Source organism: Drosophila obscura, unplaced genomic scaffold (genome assembly GCF_018151105.1).
Source record: "Drosophila obscura isolate BZ-5 IFL unplaced genomic scaffold, ASM1815110v1 contig_191, whole genome shotgun sequence".
Classification (NCBI taxonomy): domain Eukaryota; kingdom Metazoa; phylum Arthropoda; class Insecta; order Diptera; family Drosophilidae; genus Drosophila; species Drosophila obscura.
The window spans coordinates 186,404-210,309 of NW_024542780.1; the positions used below are offsets into that span (position 1 = coordinate 186,404).

The 23,906-nt window shown below is 43.0% G+C and overlaps 1 protein-coding gene and 1 pseudogene across 1 annotated transcript; both read left to right on the forward strand.

Moving 5' to 3' along the window:
- Window positions 1-525: 525 nt before the first annotated feature.
- LOC121404247 lies at window positions 526-8,504 on the forward strand. Its single transcript, XM_041593527.1, has 2 exons — window positions 526-538; window positions 7,450-8,504. Exon 2 carries the CDS (start codon window positions 7,465-7,467, stop codon window positions 8,341-8,343), a length of 879 nt encoding a protein of 292 aa, XP_041449461.1. The 5' UTR covers window positions 526-538; window positions 7,450-7,464; the 3' UTR covers window positions 8,344-8,504.
- LOC121404246 lies at window positions 2,178-7,456 on the forward strand (annotated as a pseudogene).
- Window positions 8,505-23,906: the final 15,402 nt, after the last annotated feature.

The window sequence follows — 23,906 nt, forward strand, 5'->3', positions numbered from 1 at the left end:
AATGTTGGTGGGAATACTCACAGGTCACTGTCTGGCCGCGGCACATGCTGTCAAACTAGGCATCACCAACAGTGGCCACTGCAGGAAATGCGAGGAATCCGGGGCAACTGGCATCACTGGAAGATGCCTCCAAGAGGACGCCAGGGGAACTGCTAGCCTTTGCCAAAAACACCTCGATCCTTAAGGACTTCAAAACCTCATAAATATTTTCGAAAGGGTCATACACCCCCATCCGGACAACTAAGGGCCATATTGGCCTATGCGTGGCCCCGTGAGGGCCGTCTGGGTTAACCTAACCTAACCTATTGCTTTCGGGGATTTTTGGAAAAATATTAAACAATGCTTATAAATACGCATCAATTAAGCAAAGTAATTTTAATGCGTCCGAATGCTTATTGTTGAGAGTAGCAGCAGCGAGTTGGCAGGGGGCTGTTGTTAACAGCCGGAGCGCGCTCTCTCTTGCCTGGCGCTAGCGAGTTGGCGGGCAGCCAGCTCACTAAGCGGGAGTTCAGTATGCTACCCACCCCCGTACATTCCGGTACGCGTCGATACATAGAATCGTTTTATATTCACACCCACATACATACACACATACAATCAAACAACCGCGCCGTTTCGAGTGCCCAATAAACCAATTTGTTAACGATCATACTGTGCCTATTCATTGCGGGACACTTTGGATCTGCTGAGGGCTTATCTGCAGCACTAGGAAGCGCCCTACTACAAACATTGGTCCTTCGAGCCGGATTCTTGCTGAATCGAGATTGTCCCAGCAAGCATCGGTGGATTCCAGAGAGAACTGCAGATAAGTACGCTCATATTGTGCCGCCAATCGATTCCTTCCGCGATTGGCGTTCCGCACTATTCACGTCCGAGTGTCCACTTATCCATATGTACATATATTCTTATGTACATATTGTCCGATCTCACTAACACTTTCCGTTACTCATCCGAAGTGATTTATTGGCGTTGTTTATTGTATTTATTGTGTATATCGAATTGGATATTCTTACAATCTTATTTTCACTCAATACTTCTCATAAATAATAAACCTCATTAATCCCGGTGGGAAAATACCTAAAAAAAAAAGACCGATTACTCCACATCTACATACCACACTTAGTATATGTAGGCACGAACGCGTTCGTCCGATACGCGGTACCAGCACTCCGCTGCTTATGCAAATTTCGCAATTACCAAGAAATTAAGCATTCCAGGCGCCCCTAACGTGACCCACAGCCCGAGCAATTTCCCCCACATCCGGGATAAATTCATCCAACAAGAGGCACAGCTCATTTCCGCAGTCTTTTTTGCATTTTTCCGCGCCAAATTCCAAATTGCAAAAAAACTAGAGGTGACAAACCAAAAAAAAAACCTAGTGGTGGCAAAAATAAAAATATCGCTCACGGGCCTCGTATCCATCGAGTAGTTAATATTTTTTCGCAAATCACCTTGTCCATCGCCCACTACGACTAAATCCATTCCAGTACCGATATTTAAACATATCGTAGTCTAGTGCGGATCCCGATTGTGATTCTTTTGTGCGCCAAAACCGCGGGGAACAGGAAAAATATCCTTTTTTCTTGCGTCATATCATCCGATAGTTTTCCCGAACACTTCCGTTTTCGCTCTAAGATCGTCTTACACATCACCCACTACGACGAAATAAAATCCAATACCGATATATCAAACATCGTAGTCTAGTGCTGATTCCGTTTTCGACTTTTTCGTGCATTAAAACCACTGCCAATAAGAAAATATCAATTTTCTTGAGGAATATCGTCCGATAGTCGTGCTCGACAGGAAAACAATTCCTTGTTGTTCTGCCTCTGGTGTGGTGTCCATTTCCGCTTTATCCGCACAGTCCTCATTTGGCGTTCATTTGTGCTTCCGCGTGCGGTCCTTCTTAGTATGCCAACAGGTGTGGAAGACAACAAGAAGTTTTTGGCGGTGCCTACGCCTGGTAGATCAAGGCCATCTAGCTCATCCGTGCCATCAACTCCGACCTCGGGGACTCAAAGGGCAAGGTCCTTAGGTACTCCAAGGGCTTCCACGAGTGCCACGGCGGCGACGACCAAATCGGTGCTGTTTCCTTCGCCGATCACGACTAAGGTGCTTTCGCCTCCATACCCGCAACTAGTCGATCCTCGCTCCACACTTCCAATGGCGCAGCCGATTGTCACCTCCGCACGGGCCAAGTTTGTGGCAGCCATCGATAGGCTGACCACCTTGGAGGCACGGCTCACCACTCCAGGGACCGCCACCCCATCCTCCGCGGTCTCACAGGTCCGTCGTGACCAGCTCAAAAACATGTGGGCCAAGGTGGATGCTGAATTTGAGGCATGTTCGCTGGCAATGCTGTGCGAGGCCCCTGAAGACCAAGAGGAAATTCAGAAAATGTATGGCGAGTGCTATGAGGGCTATGAGCGGTGCGTGGCGGACCTCATAGCCCAAATAGACCGCCCAGACCTCCGACCTCCCGGGCCGCAGACCTCCCAGGGCGGTTGTCGGCTGCCCCCCTGTGACATTGAAGTTTTCGCAGGGGATTACGTTCGCTGGCCGACGTTCCGCGACCTATTCACAGCGATTTATATAAACAATCCGAGGCTGTCCCCGGTGGAAAAGCTGTACCACCTCACTACTAAAACCCGTGGCGATCCGAAAGCCATAGTAGAAAAGTCCCCACTTACCAATGACGGTTTCGAGGCAGCATGGTCAGCCCTCCGTAGTCGATATGAAAATAATCGACTCCTGGTGACCAACCAGATAAATATCCTGCTATTGCTGCCTCGCGTGGGTTCCGAGACTAGTCGTGCCTTGAAAGAGCTTCAGAGCACCATTCAAGGTGTTCTAACTGCTCTGGCCCACTCCAAGGTCTACACAGACAATTGGGATAGTATTCTGGTGACCATCTGTGCATCCAAGCTGCCAAAACTGACCCGGGCTCTGTGGGAAGCGTCAGTGACTGACAAGAAGGAAATGCCTCCATGGACGGAAATCGACTCCTTCCTGACACAGCGGTACCTGACGCTAGAGGCCATGAAGAGCGACCCTTCCCAGGCTAGAAGCGATCCGCATCAGCAACCGTCCAAAGGCAGTCAAAATCCGCAATCCTCCGGAAGCCACGCCAACCCATTCCGGTCTCAAGGCAGTCCTCCTCCGAGGAACTTTCACTCCTTCAAGACCCACATTAATCCGAAGCAGTGCGATCTCTGCTCCAAAGAGAATCATCCGGTCCGGCTCTGCCCGCACTTCCTCCAAATGGACGTTGAAGCACGTTCAAGCTGCATCAAGACGAATCAGTTGTGCTTAAACTGTTTTGCCCGAGGTCACCAGCTCCGAGAGTGCACCAGCGCCCACAATTGTTTCACGTGTGGAGCCCGTCACCATACACTGCTGCATCGCGGTACTCCTGCCTCCAGTGAGTCGTCCACATCCGCGCAAATTTCCAATTCGTCCGACGCTCAGCCCACCGTGCAAAATTATTTCACCTCGGGCACCAGGCCCGTTCTTCTAGGCACGGCAATAATTAACATTTGCCACCTGGGGACAAATTTCCGCGCCCGCGCTCTAATCGACTCGGGCTCCGAGGCTACGTTCATTACGGAACGGCTTTTTAACATCATCAAACTACCATTCCGCCTTATTCAGGCACAAGTCTCAGGCCTGAGTCAGTCGGTAGCAGCTCAGTCCAAGAAGCTCTGCCACTTTTCCATTCGTTCCCCGACTAAGCCGGGCTTGCAGTTGAAAGCCGCGGCTTACGTATTGCCGGAACTAGCAGGCAATCTCCCGTCATATCCAATTCCGCTAAGTGCGTTGCGAGATTTGCCGAACCTGCCATTAGCTGATCCCACCTTCTATGAGAGCTCGCAGATAGATGTCCTGATCGGAGCCGATATCCTTCCCTCCATCCTTCTGAGCGGTTCACAGACCGACATTTGTGGCTCTCTCCTTGGGCAGTAAACGATTTTCGGGTGGTTGCTTACTGGTCCGGTGCCCAGTGCCCCCCCGAACCGAATCGCATCTTTCTCCACACAAGTGTCCAACGTCCTCGATGCTCCATTAGACAAGCTCCTCACAAAGTTTTGGGAGGTGGAGGATCTACCAACCAAGTTAGTAGGAGAGTCCGATTCCTATTGCGAAAGCAACTTCCTACAAACCACCACGAGGGCAACAAGCGGAAAATACATGGTAACCCTACCATTCCGCGACCCGGGTCATCTCGGGTCTGGCCTAGGGTATTCAAGGTCCATCGCACTAGCCCAGTTCTTAAGGAACGAGAATCGGCTGAAGAGAGATTCGCCGTTGCACGAACAGTACGTTTCCGTAATCCAAGAATACTCAGATCTGGGCCACATGACAGAGCTCCCTCCGAGCCACGACTCCAACAACTACTATCTCCCTCACCACGCAGTAATCAAACCCGATAGCACTACAATGAAGCTTCGTGTGGTGTTTAACGCATCCAGCCCATCCGCGAACGGAACGAGCTTGAATGACCTCCTTCACGCGGGCCCGGTCCTACAATCCGATTTGACCCTTCAGATTCTGAAATGGCGCTACTTCCGATATGCGTTCAACGCCGACATCACCAAAATGTACCGTCAGATTTGGGTGGATCCAGAACACACTCGTTTCCAGAGAATCTTGTTTCGAAACGCAGAGGGGGAAATTCGTGATTACGAATTGAAAACCGTCACCTTTGGCGTCAACTGCGCCCCCTTTCTCGCCATTCGAGTCCTTCAACAGCTTTCCAACGACGTCCAATCGCAATTCCCCAGGGCTAGTCATATCATTCGGCACTTTATGTACGTCGACGATGTCCTCGCCGGCGCTGACTCCACACAGGAGGCTCAGCTAGCCATCCGCGAATTACAGGCCGCCCTCAGTTCGGCAGGTTTTCCGCTACGAAAGTGGACAGCCAACCACAAGGACGTATTGGCCGAGATTCCGAGTGACCACCTCCTCCACACTGATTTCCTGGAGATTGACGCACAGAGCACGGCAAAGACCCTCGGCATTCGCTGGAAAGCGACCTCCGACGAGTTCTTCTTTGTTCCTCCGGTGCTCTCGCTTGAGTCATCCTACACCAAGCGAGAAGTCCTCTCGCAGATAGCGAAACTGTTTGATCCTGCAGGGTGGCTGGCACCGTTCATCGTCCGCTCCAAGATCTTCATGCAGGAAATTTGGTTGCAGGAACTGGAGTGGGATGAGAACCTTCCGAACGAACTGTGTCAATACTGGCAAGCCTTCCTGCGTAGTTACTCCTGTCTCACCAAGATCCGTATCCCAAGGTGGATTGGTTCCCAGCCATCCGTTAAGGTGGAGCACCATGGGTTCTGTGATGCCTCAGAAAAGGCTTACGGCGCCGCGATTTATGTTCGCGTTGAGATGGGCCAGCGTATCGACGTGCATCTACTGGCAGCGAAGACACGAGTTGCGCCCGTAAAAACCGTATCGCTTCCCCGGTTAGAGCTGTGCGGGGCCGTGCTTCTAGCCGAAATGGCGACGGCTATCCTGCCAAGTATGCCGACGACAGGGTCTACCTGTTACTACTGGACAGATTCCACAATCGTTCTCGCCTGGTTGAACAAGCCTGCATGCCATTGGACCACCTTCGTGGCCAATCGAGTGACGAAAATCGCTCAAACCACCGAGACCCAAAAGTGGTCTCATGTGCGCTCCGAGCACAACCCGGCGGATTTAGCCAGTCGGGGGGTTCCTCTACAGGATCTGGTTGACAACCATCTCTGGTGGCATGGGCCCTCGTGGTTACAGCAACCACGCTCTCAATGGCCGCTCCAAGATCAGGAAACCCCCGTCATAGACCTCGAGCAGCGGGCTGTGAAAGTCCATTTCACAACCAGCCCACCCGAAGACTTCCTCGAGCGATTCTCCACGCTTGAAAAAGCTCTACGAGTCCGCGCGTACGTCCTGCGTTTCCTAAAGCGCTGCCGAAAACTACCGTACGCACAGGAGATCCATCCTACAAGCGGGGAAATTAACGAGGCTGAACGAACTCTTATCCTAGAAACTCAGCGCCGAGAATATTCTCAAGAGTATCACTCCTTACGTGAGAAGCGTCCAGTGCCTCGATCAAGTTCTATCCTGAATTTGAATCCGTTTATGGATCAACATGGGGTCATACGCTCCTGCGGCCGTGTATCTACGGCGCAAGGGCTGAAGTATGACGAGCGACATCCCATAATTCTTCCGTATAACTGTCGTTTGTCGCGACTCCTCACGCAGTTCACACACCGGATCACTCTTCACGGGGGCAGCCAATTGATGGTGCGACTTATCCGATCCAAGTATTGGATTCCACGGATTCAGAAGCTGATGAAGGGTGTCGTGAACTCTTGCAAAGTGTGCCTTATCCACAAAAGGAAGTTGCAAACTCAACTGATGGGGGATCTCCCCAGGGAGCGAACTTCATTCTCCCGACCGTTCACGCACACCGGAATTGACTACGCCGGTCCCTTCGAAATCCGCAACTACACAGGGCGGGCGTGCCTTATTACCAAGGGGTATGTGTGCGTGTTCGTGTGTTTCTCCACGAAGGCTATTCATTTGGAGCCTACGTCCGACCTCACCACCGAGAAATTTCTCGCTGCCTTCGCGCGGTTCGTCGCGAGACGAGGCTGTCCACAGAGGATCCACTCCGATAACGGCAAGACCTTTGTGGGCGCAGCCACAGTACTGGCCCGTGATTTCCTAGAAGCATTTAAGGACTCTGTGATTGATGCGTATAGTCACCAAAGGGTCTCGTGGAAATTCATCCCACCAGGGGCCCCACATATGGGGGGACTTTGGGAAGCCGGAGTGAAGAGCTTCAAAACCCTGTTCTATAAGGCCACGTCCACTCGTAGATACACCTTCGAGGAGCTCTCCACGCTTCTCTCGAAAATAGAGGCGTGCCTTAATTCCAGACCGCTCTCGCCTATGTCCGAAGATCCGACGGAGTTACTGGCCCTAACTCCCGGGCATTTCCTTACGGGGGGACCCTTAATGGCGACGGCGGAGCCAGAAGTTAAGGGTGACCTCACCTCGATCATAAATCGATGGCAACATCTGAAGGCACTCAACCAACAGTTCTGTCGTAGGTGGAAAGAGGAATACCTCAAGGAACTCCACAAGCGGACCAAATGGCAAACGCCCACGCCCAATCTGCAGATTGGTGATATGGTCGTCGTCAAGGAAGACAACTTGCCGTCTAATGAATGGCGTCTCGGACGAATCCATTCCGTGTACCCCGGCGCCGACGATCGGGTCCGTGTAGTCGACATCCTCACTGCACGGGGGGTCCTCAAAAGGCCCGTCGCAAAGGTCGTTCTTCTGTCCGTAGAACCTCCTCGCTCCATCCAACATTAACGAAGAGCGTGCGCGTCCCCCGCTTCCTATCCCGTTACTAACCCGTCTCCTATTCTTTGTCTTCTTCTTTCGCCATAGTTTCCGTATTTAGAGATGGCTCCACGGTCTCGTAACACCCGCACTTCGGAGAGTAGACGTTCTCGAGGTAGTAACTCCTACCGTTGCCGAGTCTGCTCCGGAAGCCATCCGCTCCGTGCCTGCCGACGCTTTCTTCGCCTGGACGCCGAGAAGAGACTCCGAGCCGTCTTGATTAACAAGTACTGCGCTAATTGCCTGGCTCATCGGCACTCCGGCAGAGACTGCCGCAGTACCAAGGGCTGCAAAGTGTGCGGTGGGAACCACCATACGCTACTCCACAACCGTGCGTCCCAGCGTTCAGGCCGCGCTTCCGGACCAGCCCCTCCGGCGGCTCCAGCCTCTAGCGTTGAACGACGCCGTCGTCTCCCCGAAAACCGCCCCGTCGTGGAAGATCCGGCACCATCCGTGGCTACGCTCCTCCAGAACCGGAGCATCAACGTTCTCCCGACGGCCCTGGTGGTCTTAGATACGGGTTCCAGAACTTTTGAGACAGTGGCTCTTATAGACCCCTGTACCCCAGTAAGCAGCATCGACGAGTCATTGGCCATCGCCTTCAAACTGCCCTCCACGCGGGTTGGCACCGAGAAGGTGTGCACTGCGACTGTCCGCGCCAAGAATGGAAACTTCCAAGTGGACGCAGTGCTGAAGGTCGAGCCCCGCCTGCGCGTCCGCACGCCACTACGCCCCGTGACCGAGGCGGTGCGAACCCGTTTCGACGACATTCGCCTCGCCAACGAGCGCTTCCATCGCCCATCCACTGTCTCCCTCGTGCTCGGCGCCGACGTTTACCAGAAGGTGATCCAACCCGGGTTCCTCGCCCTAGGAGAAGGTCTTCCCGTGGCCCAAAGCACCGTATTCGGATGGATTGTTTCTGGGGCGTGCACTCAGCCATAGAGGTTCTCCATTGCAGTCCTGCAAGGGGGGGGAGGATGTTGAGAGTAGCAGCAGCGAGTTGGCAGGGGGCTGTTGTTAACAGCCGGAGCGCGCTCTCTCTTGCCTGGCGCTAGCGAGTTGGCGGGCAGCCAGCTCACTAAGCGGGAGTTCAGTATGCTACCCACCCCGTACATTCCGGTACGCGTCGATACATAGAATCGTTTTATATTCACACCCACATACATACACACATACAATCAAACAACCGCGCCGTTTCGAGTGCCCAATAAACCAATTTGTTAACGATCATACTGTGCCTATTCATTGCGGGACACTTTGGATCTGCTGAGGGCTTATCTGCAGCACTAGGAAGCGCCCTACTACAAACACTTATCAAAAACTAATAAAAGGTGAAAATGAAAACGATTTAATAAATATAACATTTTTACCTATTTTAAATGATAAGAAAACTAATGACTATAATAAAAGGATCAAAATACGTCAAGAATTGTGTTACTATCAAAATAAACGAGAAGGAACGTGCGAGTCGCTTCTATAGACGCGACTCTACTTATACCCGTACTCAGTCAGTATATACATTTTTGAGCTTATGATTTTTTAGAATTTAAAAATAAAAAAAAAAAATTTTACATTTTACATTTTTTTGCTACATATGTTATCTACATCTACATCTAAAATGAATATTCCACATCTAACATGTAGATTGTACATGTACCATTTATATTCTACATCTCCTCCGCCAGGGGTTGCTCGCGCACTGAACGCGGCAGAGTGTGCGAGCGAGAAAGAGAATCAGTAGCGTCAGCAGCGCTGGAGAAGGAGAGGGAACCAACAGAAAATTAATTTCTTCATTCTGGCTATAATTATCATCCGATCTAGTTCAGATTCGGCAATCTGGTAGATATGGTCATTCTCTACGTTACTGCGTTTTTAGTTTTATCGTATCTTTAAAAATGTGCCTGCCACAGATTTTCGTCTTTTGTGGGGGCGGAAGGGGGCGGTGCGAAATTTTGAAATACACTTGTAGCAGTGTGATATCACATGAGTCTGGAAACCAAATTTGGTTTCTCTAGCTCTTATAGTCTCTCAGATCTAGGCGCTCATCAAGACGGACAGACGGACGGACGGACGGACGGACGGACGGACAGACAGACATGCCTATATCGACTCGGCAATTGATGCTGATCAAGAATATATATACTTTATGGGGTCGGAAACGTTTCCTTCTCTGCGTTACACACATCCACTTTTACCACAAATCTAATATACACCTTAACTCTTTTTTGAGTACGGGTATAAAAATCAAGCCTCTGAAACTGGAAAGGCTGTAATAAATGAGTTTGGTCGAAAACCTTTAAGAAACATTATCCAAGAACAAAGCAAAATTGCATTGCAAAATCTGTCAAATAAAGAAATAAATAAATTTACATGATTCCAAAATGGTGAAGGTAAAAAGAATAAAAAGAGAAGGTCTAGGAAAAAACGAGCTCATTTATCATCTAAACAAGGACGCAAACATACGCAGTCGAGACCAATAAAGAAAAAATCATCCAAGAAATTAAATATAAAAGTAATTTTTTCGAAATCAAAAGGAACACCCATATAGAATGTATGAAAAGCGAATTGGATCTGTTTGAACCACATCCCACAAAGCTGTTTTCTGAGAAATGAAGAAGTTTCATACAACCCCATAGCATCGTTGGACAGTGCTTCTTCAATTGAATTCGTGTGCTTAGGAAATGGTGAAACATATCGAGACCTGTCAAGTGTTTACTTAAGACTTGTTGTACAGCTAAGAAAAAATGATAATGGTGTCATTGAAGGAAACAATGTTGGAGTAGTTAATAATATTTTGCATTCAATGTTCAGAAGTTCATCAGTCTATTTAAATAATATATTGGTTTCATTATAGATCGTATTTGCAAACGATTTTAAACTATGGTAGTGATGCCAGTGAAAGTCACTTAGCTACTCAAGGGTATTATCCTAATTATTGAAAATTTAATATCTGGTCGATATGTTAACACCGATGGGAACATTCTGCTCAAAAATATATTTCAAAACAGTAATAAGGTTGAGCTGTTCGGAAAAGTTCATGGGGATATATTTAATCAACCAAAATTACTCATAAATAATGTTGATTTGAGGATAACTTTTAACATTGAAAAAACAGCATTTTATTTGATGGAAACTGATACTGAGTCACGTCTTAAGATATTGGAAGCACAACTTTTCATGAATCACATAACTATTAATCCAAGCATTTTATTGGCCCATCATCATGTTTTACAAACTAAAAATGCCATTTATCCATACAGCAAAGTTCAAGTAAAATCATTTACAATATATCCAGGAAATAATACGCTATCAATTGACAACGCAATTATTGGACAGCTTCCTAATTTCTTAGCTTTTTGCATGGTAAAAAACAAATCATATTCAGGAAATCGAACATTAAATCCCTTCAACTTTGATCATTTTAAAATTCAACGCTTTAATCTAATGGTAAATGGAGTGCAAGTACCATCGCAGGCACTTGAATTTGATTTCTCGAATTCTGAAAATGCTCAAAGCTCTAGAGGATATAATATGTTATTCAGATCAAGTGGCATAAGACATTATGATCGAGGCTTGCAAATCACAAAGGAAATGTTTGAAAAAAACAGTTTTATATTAGCATTTGACTTAACTGCAGATCATCATAATTCAACTGTATGCTCAAATTTGATTTCTCAAGGGTCCATACGAATTGAAGGACGTTTTTCTGAGCCTCTTACAGAAGCAGTTACTTGTCTGGTGTACTGTGAATATGACTCAATGATTGATATTGATAAACATCGAAATATACAGGTTCTTCTGTAAAAATGAATACATTGAAAATCGATAATTTGTTTTCCAAGCATTCAAAAACAAAAACAATTTTTAAAGGAGTTTATCCCTCTGATAGGCTCCCAAAAGTAATTTCTAATATCCTGCTTTAATAATAGCTAACACAGATTCTTCAAACCGTCCAGGAACGCATTGGGTTGCATTTTACTTTGATAGTAAGCATTCAGCTGAATTTTTATACCCGTACTCAAAAAAGAGTTAAGGGGTATATTAGATTTGTGGTAAAAGTGGATGTGTGTAACGCAGAGAAGGAACATTTTCCGACCCCATAAAGTATATATATTCTTGATCAGCATCAATAGCCGAGTCGATATAGCCATGTCTGTCTGTCCGTCCGTCCGTCCGTCCGTCCGTCCGTCCGTCTTGTTGAGCGCCTGGATCTCAGAGACTATAAGAGTTAGGGTAACCAAATTTCGTTTCCAGACTCATGTGATATCACACTGCTACAAGTGTATTTCAAAATTTCGCCCCGCCTCCTTCCGCCCCCACAAAGGACGAAAATCTGTGGCAGGCACAATTTTAAAGATACGATAAAACTAAAAACGCAGTATCGTAGAGAATGCCCATATCTACCAGAGTGCCAAATCTGAATCAGATCGGATCATAATTATAGCCAGAATGAAGAAATTAATTTTCTGTTGCTTCCCCTGCCCACCCTCCGGCAAACGATATCACAACTCATTTTCCTTCTCTCTCGCACACTCTGCCGCGTTCAGTGCGCGAGCAACCCCTAGCGGAGGAGATGTAGAATCTAATTGGAACATGTACAGTCTACATGTTAGATGTAGAATATACATTGTATATGTAGATGTAGATATCATATGTAGCAAAAAAATGTAAAATGTAAAATTTTTTTTTTTTCTAAAATTCTTAAAAATCATAAGCTCAAAAATGTACTGAGTACGGGTATAAGTAGAGTCGCGTCCCCAGAAGCGACTCACACGTTCCCTCTCCTTTACTCCTATGGTCAATATCCTCAGAAGAAAGAATTTTTAAAATTATTAAGGAATAATTCATTAAAGTTTACATTCAATAAACAACTACTTCAAGGATATTTTTCAAGTACATGTGGTCATTACTGTATCCTATATGGAATTTTTAAAGGCAAAAAGAAAACCTTTAATTTTTTTTTTTTAAAACAATTTAAGAAAAATGACTTTAATTATAATGATAAGCTAATAATGAAAATGTTTAAAAAATTAGTTTAAAAGTAAAAATAAAAAACAACGCATTTATATTTTCAAGTAAATATTTTATTTTTTGGAGTGGGATTCATTTTATTTAATCTATAATATTTAAGCATGAGGTCTATAGCTTGGGATTTCTTTGCCGGTAACGTATGACAAAGGCATGTGTCAGGTCCATCGGTAGCATCGTCATCGCTCCAGGGGCACAGCTTATAGTGAAACCCGAACTTGGAGTATTGGAGCTCCTTTTCCTCCAGATCCACCAAAATAACATGAGGTTTTCCAGGATTTTCAAATGCTCATCGAAAATCATCTCTTCGAATTGAATAAGAAAAAGTTTTATTTGATGGGCGTGCATGATTCAACTGGCTTCTTGTAACTGATACTGGTGATCGTTCAAGGAGCGTGGTTCTTTTATATCCATGCCTTTACTCCTTCATCATTAGGATTTTTCTTTTCATAAATATTGTAAATAAACCGTGCTATACCATTTATCTCTTTCTAACTCTCAAATGTATTTATGTTTTAACCTGTTTTCTTATTTTGTATTTACATGAATATCTAGTTGTCTCTTTTCTCTTATGTATAAGAGAGGCAATCCATCCATTGATCTCGTACGGAAATCCTATACATAGATCTTCAACATTGGTGTATCCAATCGCCGGTTTTATCTCGTTAAGTGTTTCTAGGAACGCCTATGCATGTACATGTTTAATGAAGTTTTGATTATCCTTTTATATATCAAAAATAAAAAATGCTTACATACCATTATAAAAATGAAACTATTCAAACTATTCAATGTTTTATACTAAATTATTTAATCATGATTACATGATCTTTTATACTCTCATTCGTCTTTTCTTCTAAAATGAGATCTATGCTGATTGGTTGTTGCGCTGGGTATATAGTTGTAATTATGTAAAATCCAGATGTGAGAATAGGATTTCAAATATTATATTTTCTGTCTTTATATACATACATACATACATGTATACGTATGTACATAACCATTCAAATGAAAACATTATATATATAAAAATGGACCGTGTGCTAGGTTTTTACATTTTACATATGCTCATAACTCGAAACCCTATATAAGAACATCTAACTCTTAAGATAATTTAGTTCATTTGCTATTCGAAATGAGTGAATTTCAATTCGAGTTGTGTTATATGAAAAGAAGTTTTAGGTCCCGCAATGGACTGAAACAATACGTATTAAAAATTCATAACTTCACTTATCAACGAAAAGGAACGTGTGAGTCGTTTCTGGGGACACGACTCTACTTATACCCGTACTCAGTCAGTATATACATTTTTGAGCTTATGATTTTTTAGAACTTTAGAAAAAAAAAAACATTTTACATTTTACATTTTTTTGCTACATCTGCTATCTACATCTACATATACAATATATATACTTTATGGGGTCGGAAACGGTTCCTTCTCTGCGTTACACACATCCACTTTTACCACAATCTAATATACCCCTTAACTCTTTTTTGAGTACGGGTATAAAAATCAAAATCATCATTTTACCAATCTTACTTATGTCCCGGCGATTTATTAAAGCATAACGAATATTTAAAACAATTACACAATAAATTAAATATTAAGAAATAAAATAGATATGTACATTTCACTTGACTTCTCATGATGTTTTAATATGATGTGAAATTCAACCAATAAATACATTCAATAGTACCTGCGTTCTACCTAAAATCTACTTATTCTTTTTGTGTAATCCTCCTTTAGAAAAACCATGTTGTAAACGAATCCTATGAGTCTCTTGGTGGAGTGAAATTTCACCAATCAAAGTAAAAAAAAAAAACTACCCATTGAAAATAAATATTGTTTTAAACTTATATTGTATTTATTATATATTATTTGTAGAAAAATACATAAATTAATTGTATTAAACATAAATAAGAATATTATTAAAATTACGCCATCTAGCGGTCAAGATATGAACTAACTTTGTCAAAAAATCCAGGATCAATAATCCTGGACAGCAACCATCAAACAAATATCCCTCTCTCTGCTTATGTGATTGGTTCCCTACAACGATTCAAACATCCCTCAAGCAAGTGCTTTCAAATGAATCTGCGGCACTACCTTTTTGGGGTCCTTTATCTCTATTGGTTTTATGGTTTAATGGTGCTAATGGTTTTTTTTCTGTAAAAGGTCTTCCTAGCACCTTGACTGTTCGTTTACTTTCATTTTAATTTCTTTTGTCTGTGTGTATGCCGAACAGTGTCCTATAGTTACATGCCTATATAATAGTTACTATCGATATAAAATATTTTTCCAGGGAACAGATTGAGAATAAATTAATAAAAGTTCAATATATACCCACAGATAAGCAGCTAGCGGACATATTCACTAAACCATTGCCTGCGGTTCGTTTTGTCAGCTTGAGAAGCCTCTCAGCTGGCTTCAAAAGCCAAACTGATTTTTTTTTCTTTCGATTTTTTGATGTTTTGAAAACTATGATAATTGTTTTGTTTAACGTAATATTTATATATATAAGAAGATGATCTGATTGGGTTTTACTGGGTTTCCCCAATCCTTGCAACAAATGTTGGATCTCAGTTGTATTCCCCAGAGTGCTCGTGTCAATTAGAACGTTTATGATTTATAAGTACTAATTGGATAGTTATTTTGTTTGAATTAAATTTTTGATTTTTTTTTGTGGACGTGAGGAGGTGTGTTGGTATTAATATATTTATGCATTAATTAATATTACATAATATACACTTATCGAATAAGTCAGGTCGACCCATGTAACGGGAGACATAATAACAAAAGACAAAGCATTGTAGCTGAGTCAACAATAACCGCTTCTGCAGAAATTTCTGCCAACGATACGATCGCTCTTCACAGGTTAAAAACACTGGTGAAATTGCTGACTATCACAATTGCCCAATAACACAATATCATATTAAATCAAAATTAATTCAATATTAATTCCAATTCCCTTTTACCATATTCTTACTAGACTCAGCACTTTCTGTAAATTCTGTTACCTATAAATAGTACCTATAAATAAACAACAACGAGAACGCAAGAACTCGCGCACCCAATGACCGAAAACCCGGTGGCTCAGAAGACATAATCAACCACCACCGCAGCAAAACAGAAGTAACGAACGCTCTCAAATGACAAATTCGAAGACGCAGCGCAGGTCAAAAGACGCCGACCGAAGAAATACGAGAATGCAGCACGCGCGCAGCCAATGACCGAATACCCGCTGGCTCAGAAGACGTAACCAACCACCACCGCAGCAAAACCAAGTAACGAACGCTCTCAAATGACGAGTTCAACACCCAACGAAATGAAAACTCAGCACACGCGCCACCAAAATCCACGAAAATGGGAACAGCAAGAGACCAAAATAAAGAAAAATAAATATCAACCTCAGCATACGCGCGGTCAGCAGTCAGGAAAATCAAAGACTCAGCAAACGTGCCATCGGACGTCAAGGAAACGCGATCACCCCACGCAGCAAAATACAACCAATAGCATGGAAAAGTGCCGATCAACCCGCAAAGCGAAACCCGAGCCCGGCTCAGAGAAATGGGCCATGCATAACAGAACTGGCCCTATCCAGAAAGGGAAGGCACTATATATATATCTGAGTTCTCCCTGTACTAAATCAGTTCGATTTGCAATTCGATCAGAAGACGATTCAGCTACCCAATGCCACTTCAACGCTCCCGCCGAAATACAACCAACATCTACAAGAACAGCAGCCAGCCATCAGCCTACCAACGCCAAAAAATATCCCTCAACGACCCGCAGCCAATATAATATGGACACCACCTGGATTTTTATCACCCTGATCACGTCGGCCCAGGCGCTCGTAAAACTACATGGCTATACAAATGCCGATTACATCCCCATAGTGGATGGAGATGCCGTCATCTGGGATAGCTACGGATACCACGCCACACGACAAACGTAATCCAAACAGAACAGGCCGCCGAACTATTCGCCTTTAATCGGATGACCGAAGTAATTACTACCGACTTAGGCCACATCCGCAACTTAATAGCTACGCTGAAAATCCGACGACGCCGAGAGAAACCAATTGGTGGAGATAATTCTGGCTAAAAACAGGATTATTATCACCGATCTGGAAAACCTCATCCTCAGACTAACTCTGGCACGGATCCATCAGTCCATACTAGCCTACATCCCTACTAACCAACATCAGCTTGGTGGAACTTTTAGAAGTATCAAAAGTGAGCGTCTTCCAGATCAGCGACCTCACGTTCGTGATAAAGTTCCTCCAATCCAAACGAACGTGCCGAGCTACTTATATTCCCAGTACAACACCAACGGAAGACGGAAAATACTGGACTTCGGGGAGAGAAACATCGTAGCAGAATGTGGAACAGAAGCCGTCAACGTTGGCGACTGCGGGGCCACCGTCGGCGCAACATTCTGCCGGGAATATCAAGGGACCACCTGCGCCCAGCAGATGGTGGCAGGGTCTGTCGCACATTGCGCAACGCTGCCGGGGCATCTAGAGGCAATCAGCCACGTGGATCATGGAACGACGCCCAAATAACCATTCTGGAGGAGACCGGTGCTCAACAGAATATCTCTGGGACCTATCTGGTGACGTATTCCCACCGGATCGCGCTAAATGGGACCTGGTATGTAAACCATCTATGGGACTCGAAGCGAAGAGCCGTGGTGTCCGCGATGACACAGGTGAATGTGACGTCGCATCGAGAACAACTGAGTCTACCCTTCTTGAGGGAACTCAGCCTGAAGAATCTTAAACACATCGGCCACCTACAAGAAGTGCTGACGGTGAGGAGCGCCACCGCATATATTCTCACGGTAAGCATCGCATTTCCACTCTGCGTAATCATCTGGGTCCTACGTCGCCGACTGTGAACCCAAGACCGATGCAACACAGACCCAGAGGCCGCAGCCCATGAAACCGACGCCAACCACGTGCCAAAAAACACCGTGGGAATTAACCGGCCCCCCGAAGCTCGGAAGCAACCCACGCTACACCAAAGCGATGGGGGCCGACACCCAGGTAACTCCTGTAATAAGTCTTGCTAACAATATTCAATAAATAATTTCATAAAACGAAATATATTATTCAGCCAAATTCCTCTTCCACGGTACAGGTGCACACGGATCACCTTACCTGGGAGGTAGGGCACCTACTGGGTGGACTTTCTGCCCTTTCCGAACGCCGATGCATCACCACCAGGCGCCCCCTGTTCTGCCTTGCTAAGTGTTGGGATTAATACGAAAACTATTCTAAGTTATTGTAAATATCGGCTGACGCAATCGATAGCCGTTCTTCGTATCTACATGCAAAAGACACATCAGAAGAATGTGTGTGTGTATGCGTGGTGGGAAGAAGAGGAGATGCTGATAATACACACATACATGTACGTTGATCGGCTTGTGCCGTTCTCTTCTTTTCTTTCATTCCATTTGTAAAACGTTTTGTGACAAGTCGATGCAGTAGAACTGAACAACAAAATTAATTTGTAAAAGATAAAACGGGTGTATTTTCTAATAGGTTATGTGCCCAGTTTACGTTATTGTCTGCTAAATTAATGAGTCCGAAATGGAAAAAGGAAAACGCAATATAAAGCCATTCGATGGCGAAAAATACTCGATCTGGAAATTTCGTGTGCGCGCCTTGTTAAACGAAATGGACGTGCTAAGTGTGGTTGACGTCGACAATCTAGACAAAAGTTCAGATGAATGGAAGAAAATGGACAAAAGTGCGAAAAGCGTTATATTGGAATATCTCAATGACTCATTTCTTAGTTTCGCAAGTGTTGAATTCAGTGCTAAACAAGTATTTGCTAATTTAGATGCAATATACGAACGAAAGAGTTTATCGTCGCAGTTATCTCTGCGAAAAAAATGGTTAACCTTGACATTGAAAGGGGACTGTCAACTGCTGTGTTGCGAAAAGAAATATATAATTTTGAATTTAACCCTTCTTGTACCGTACAACGAATATCGGATATTTTGTAAGTGTGACCGAAGTCAACACATTATGTATATTTTTGATTTAAGATGAGTTGGCAGTCATTATCTAGATGTCGACTGAAAATTGTGGTGTATAAAGATTGACGAAGCTGTAAAAAATAAAATTGAATAAAAAGAAGTTGTCGGTGCACTATAAATTCTTGTTGGTTTATAAGAAATAACCCAACGACGACCAGAAATAAACATAAAGCCTGTGCATACGTGGTGCAAGGTTTGGTTGACGGAAATTATAGAATTCGGTCATTTGAGCCGGATTAGTAACCCTCTGCCTCTTTGCTAGGTGAATATGAACACTAACATGGTCCTTCGAGCCGGATTAGTAACCCTCTGCCTCTTTGCTAGGTGAATATGAACACTAACATGGTCCTTCGAAGCCCACGGAACGGCATATGGATTGCGTAAAACAGACGCGCAATTTCATCAGATGGGGAAATAGATCTGTATGTATTCCAAGCCTGATCCAAGACATACACATCCGCACATACACTTTGACGACGACTAGTGTATGTGTACCGTATGTAGACAGACGTGCAACAGAAAGAGACAACTACTGCGTGTTTTTTTGGTGATGCTCCCGACAGGAGACAGAAATGGGAATACATACATACATACATAAAAACGAGAAGGAACGTGCGAGTCGCTTCTGGGGACGCGACTCTACTTATACCCGTACTCAGTCAGTATATACATTTTTGAGCATGATTTTTTAGAATTTTAGAATTTAAAAAAAATTTTACATTTTACATTTTTTTGCTACATTTGTTATCTACATCTCATCTACAATGTCTATTCTACATCTAACATGTAGTTTGTACAAGTACCATTTAGATTCTACATCTCCTCCGCTAGGGGTTGCTCGCGCACTGAACGCGGCAGAGTGTGCGAGCGAGAAGAAAATTAGTTGCGTTGTCGTTGGCGGGAGGGGGAGGGGAAGCAACTGAAAATTAATTTCTTCATTCTGGCTATAATTATGATCCGATCTGATTCGGCAATCTGGTAGATATGGGCATTCTCTACGATACTGCGTTTTTAGTTGTATCGTTTCTTTAAAATTGTGCCTGCCACAGATTTTCGTCCTTTGTGTGGGCGGAAGGGTGCGGGGCGAAATTTTGAAATACACTTGTAGCAGTGTGATATCACATGATTCTGGAAACCAAATTTGGTTTCTCTAGCTCTTATAGTCTCTGAGATCTAGGCGCTCATCGAGACAGACAGACAGACAGACAGACAGACAGACAGACAGACAGACAGACATAGCTATATCGACTCGGCTATTGATACTGATCAAGAATATATATACTTTATGGGGTCGGAAACGTTTCCTTCTCTGCGTTACACACATCCACTTTTACCACAAATCTAATATACCCCTTAACTCTTTTTTGAGTACGGGTATAAAAACAAACACCGAAATACGTACAAAAAAAAACTGGCGGAAAAAAGAAAAATTGTGACGACAACTGAAATCGACAAATCTGTTCAAATCGACGAACAAAAGATCGTAGAAAGCGATAATGGGACAAAAAAAGAAGATAAACCACACTCCTCATCCCGACAAGACACCGCAAGTGGAAATGGATGCTACCATCAAGCCGAGGACAAGGTCAAAGGTAGCGGCATCAACACCGATGGAATCCAACGTAATCAAAAAGGCTGCAGACAAGCAGTCCGAAGGAGGCCGATCACCACGTACAACCAAAAGTAGCCAAAACTCACGCACATCGTCTAAGGTGCAAAATTTGATGAAACAACTGGATTTGAATACAAAACAGCAGCAGCTTGCCCAGCAAATTGCGACACAGGAGCAGCAGCGCCAACAGCTGGCACTTTAACAAAAACATCTGGACCTGGAACAAGAGCTGCTTGAGATGCAGCTACAAGAAGAAGAAAAAGAAGATGACATCGACCACGGCGACGACAATGATGGCAAATACGCTGAGATCCGTACAAGTGAGTGGGTTAGCACAACACGTAAGCTTAAATCTGAAAATGAAAGTCTTAATAAGTCAGGAAATAATAAGGATGTGGAAACATTCATGGTAAGGCAGACAATAAAACAAGACCTACCGACATTTGCAGGGGATCCATTAGAATGGCCCATATTTTATTCCGAATTTGAAAATAGTACAAACGCATGTAAATTTAGCAACTATGAAAACATAAGTCGTCTAAGAAAAGCATTAGCAGGTCGTGCCAAAGAATGTGTACAATCTCGTTTGTTGTTACCAGATAATGTGTTGACGATAATAGAAATCTTAAAAGAGAGATTTGGCGACTCGAGTCATATTATAAGACAACTGATTGATAAAATTAAGAATTTTCCATATATAAAAGACGATAACTATGAACGACTAATCTCATTTTATGATATAATTACAAATCTAATTCATACATTGTTGTCCATCGAAGATTTAGATCATATTCGTAACCCGTTGTTACTTGACGAAATATTGGAAAAATTACCTATGTCACAGCGAATTGCATTTATGAAACACTTTCAAAAATAATAGTTTTTCAAGCATGGCTAAGTGAAACCATTAGGGCTGCAACCATGATAGGCCTGGGGCAGCATAAGTCCAAAGATAGTACTTTAACAGTTACAAATCATCCAAATAATGCAACCAAGAAATATAGAAAAGGATTCTGTAATTATTGTAAATCGACTGAACATTATGTTACGACATGTGGAAAATTTAAAGACTTACATATTGACAAACGATGGAAGCATGTGTCTCAAAATAGCTTGTGTATATCTTGTCTGGGTAAAAACCACTTGATGAAAGATTGTAGACGCAAAAAGCAATGCAAAATAAATAATTGCAGTTATAATCATAACAATTTGTTACACAAAGATAAAGCTAACCGTCAAGAAAATCAACCAGATAAGCCAAACTATAATGATCAGTGGAACTAAAAAATAGAAAGCAATTGTAATATTTATGAAGGGCAGACCAAAGTTTTGTTAAAAGTAGTACCTATTTGTTTAATCGGACCCAAAAAGACAATTGACACGTATGCTTTTCTTGACGAAGCATCGACTATATCCTTGTTAGACGAACAAGTAGCCAATGACTTAGGACTGGATGGCCCAATCAGACCATTAAAGATGCAATGGACCAATAGTGAAGTCTACGAACAGGAAGATTAAAAAATGGTCAGTGTACAGATCAAGGGTAAAAGTCAAGGGGCTAAAACTTTCACTATGAGAAAAATTATAACAGTCTCGAATCTAAACTTACCTTTACAAACTCTGAAAATAGACGACATGACCGACAATTTTAAATTTTTGAAAAACTTCATTGACTGTTCATACGAAAAGGCACATCCAAAAATGTTGATAGGACAGGACAACTGGTCTCTTATAGTTTCACGCAAACTACATTACGAAGCATTTAATGGACCAGTCGCGAGCAAAACCTTGCTGGGCTGGGTTATTCATGGAGTAGTAGCACCAGACAGACAGAGAATTGAAACCAATTATTCTTTTCATATCAGTAACCAAGTTTTAAAAGACCAGGAATGTGATGATTTGGATGTTTTACATAACCTCGTCAAATCTTACTGGTCAATCGAGAGCGAGTTAACTGTTCAGAACGACTATCCCTTGTCACTTGACGACAAAAGGTGCTTAGAAATTGTAGACAAATCTCTAAAGCGTGTAGAAGAAGGATTCGAATGCGGTTTGTTTTGGAAACAAGAAGATATACGACTTCCAGAGAGTTACAACAATGCGTATTCTAGACTAATGGCCTGTGAAAGGAAAATTGACAAAAACCCTATATATGGAAATAAATATGAAGAAACAATTAAATCACATATTTTAAAAGGATATATAAAAAAATTGGACTTGTCTGAACTAGATGTTCAGTCACCTGTGACTTATTATCTTCCCCATTTTGGCGTACAAAATGTAAATAAGCCAGATAAGTTGAGAATTGTGTTTGACGCTGCATCTAGGAGTCATGGGTATTGCCTCAATGATTTTTTGCTATCAGGACCTGACCTTTACAATCAATTGTCATCTGTTCTCATGAATTTCCGTGAACACAAAATTGTTTTTGTAGGTGACATAAAAAAAATGTTTCTACAAATAAAAGTTCAGCAGATAGATCGACCAGCCCAGAGAATTTTGTGGCGTGAAAATAGGCGACAAGGTATACCAGACGTCTATGAAATACAAGTTTTATTTTTTGGAGCTAAATGCAGTCCAAGTATTGCACAACAAGTTAGGAATCGTAATGCAAGTGAATTTAAGAAAGAATACCCTAAAGCCTGTCAAGACATAATAGAAAAACATTACATGGACGACTACTTGGGAGGAGCAGATGACATTATCAGTGCCATACAACTGATTAAAGATGTAACATATGTACATCAGCAAGGAGGGTTTGAAATGTGCAACTGGATTTCAAACTCTTCAGAGGTTTTAGACCATATAAGCCCGACAAAATGCCACAAAAAATCGATATCTCCCAAAAAGATTAAAAATTTAACAGAAGAGCGTGTTTTAGGCCTGATGTGGGATTATGAAAAAGACAGTCTTGCTTATAACTTAAACTTTACAAAATCTCTTAGTGAAATTTTGAAATTGGAAAGGCGACCGACGAAACGTGAAGTACTTAAGATTACGATGTCAATTTTTGATCCTCTCGGATTTCTTTCCAATTTGCTCATATCGAATAAAATACTGTTACAGGCAATCTGGGATAGTGGCATCAACTGGGACGACCCTATCATAGATGAACATTTTGATTTGTGGAAAGAGCTAGGTAATTCGTTTGATAAAATTAGTAACTTCAGTGTACCAAGACTTATAACAAAACTTCCAATAAATGACTGTGAAGTACAATTGCATACATTTTCCGATGCTTCCAAATATGCTTATGCATCATGCGCATACGTACGATTCCAAATTGACGACAAAATTGAATGTAGTTTAATAGCTGCAAAATCACATGTAGCACCACTCAAACCAATGTCAATTCCGCGGTTGGAATTACAAGGAGCTTTATTGGGAGCAAGAATGAGTAAAATGATTAAAGAAACTTTGAATTTAAAAATAGGCAGAACGCATTTATGGACAGACTCGGAAATTGTTTTGTATTGGCTCAAGTCGAGCAGCAAACGCTTCAAAACCTTTGTTTCCCAACGCTTAGGAGAAATACAGGAGATATCAAATGTAGGAGATTGGAAGTATGTTCCATCGAAATTAAACCCAGCCGATGAGGCAACCAAAATCACTAAAATAGATTTTACAAACAACAATTTGTGGTTGACAGGTCCACAGTTTTTGCATAATAATAGTGATCACTGGCCAGTAGGAAAGATTTCAGTTGGGTCACAGGATATCGATCCAATTGACAAAGGGTATGTTAATGTCACTTCGCTTCTGAGAAATGATATTGACTTACCAGACGTTCTTCGATTCTCGAACTGGTTGCGGTTCTTAAGA

Excerpts from the sequence above, each read along its gene's own strand:
- LOC121404247 (XM_041593527.1), top strand. The coding sequence starts at position 7,465 with ATGGCTCCACGGTCTCGTAACACCCGCACTTCGGAGAGTAGACGTTCT.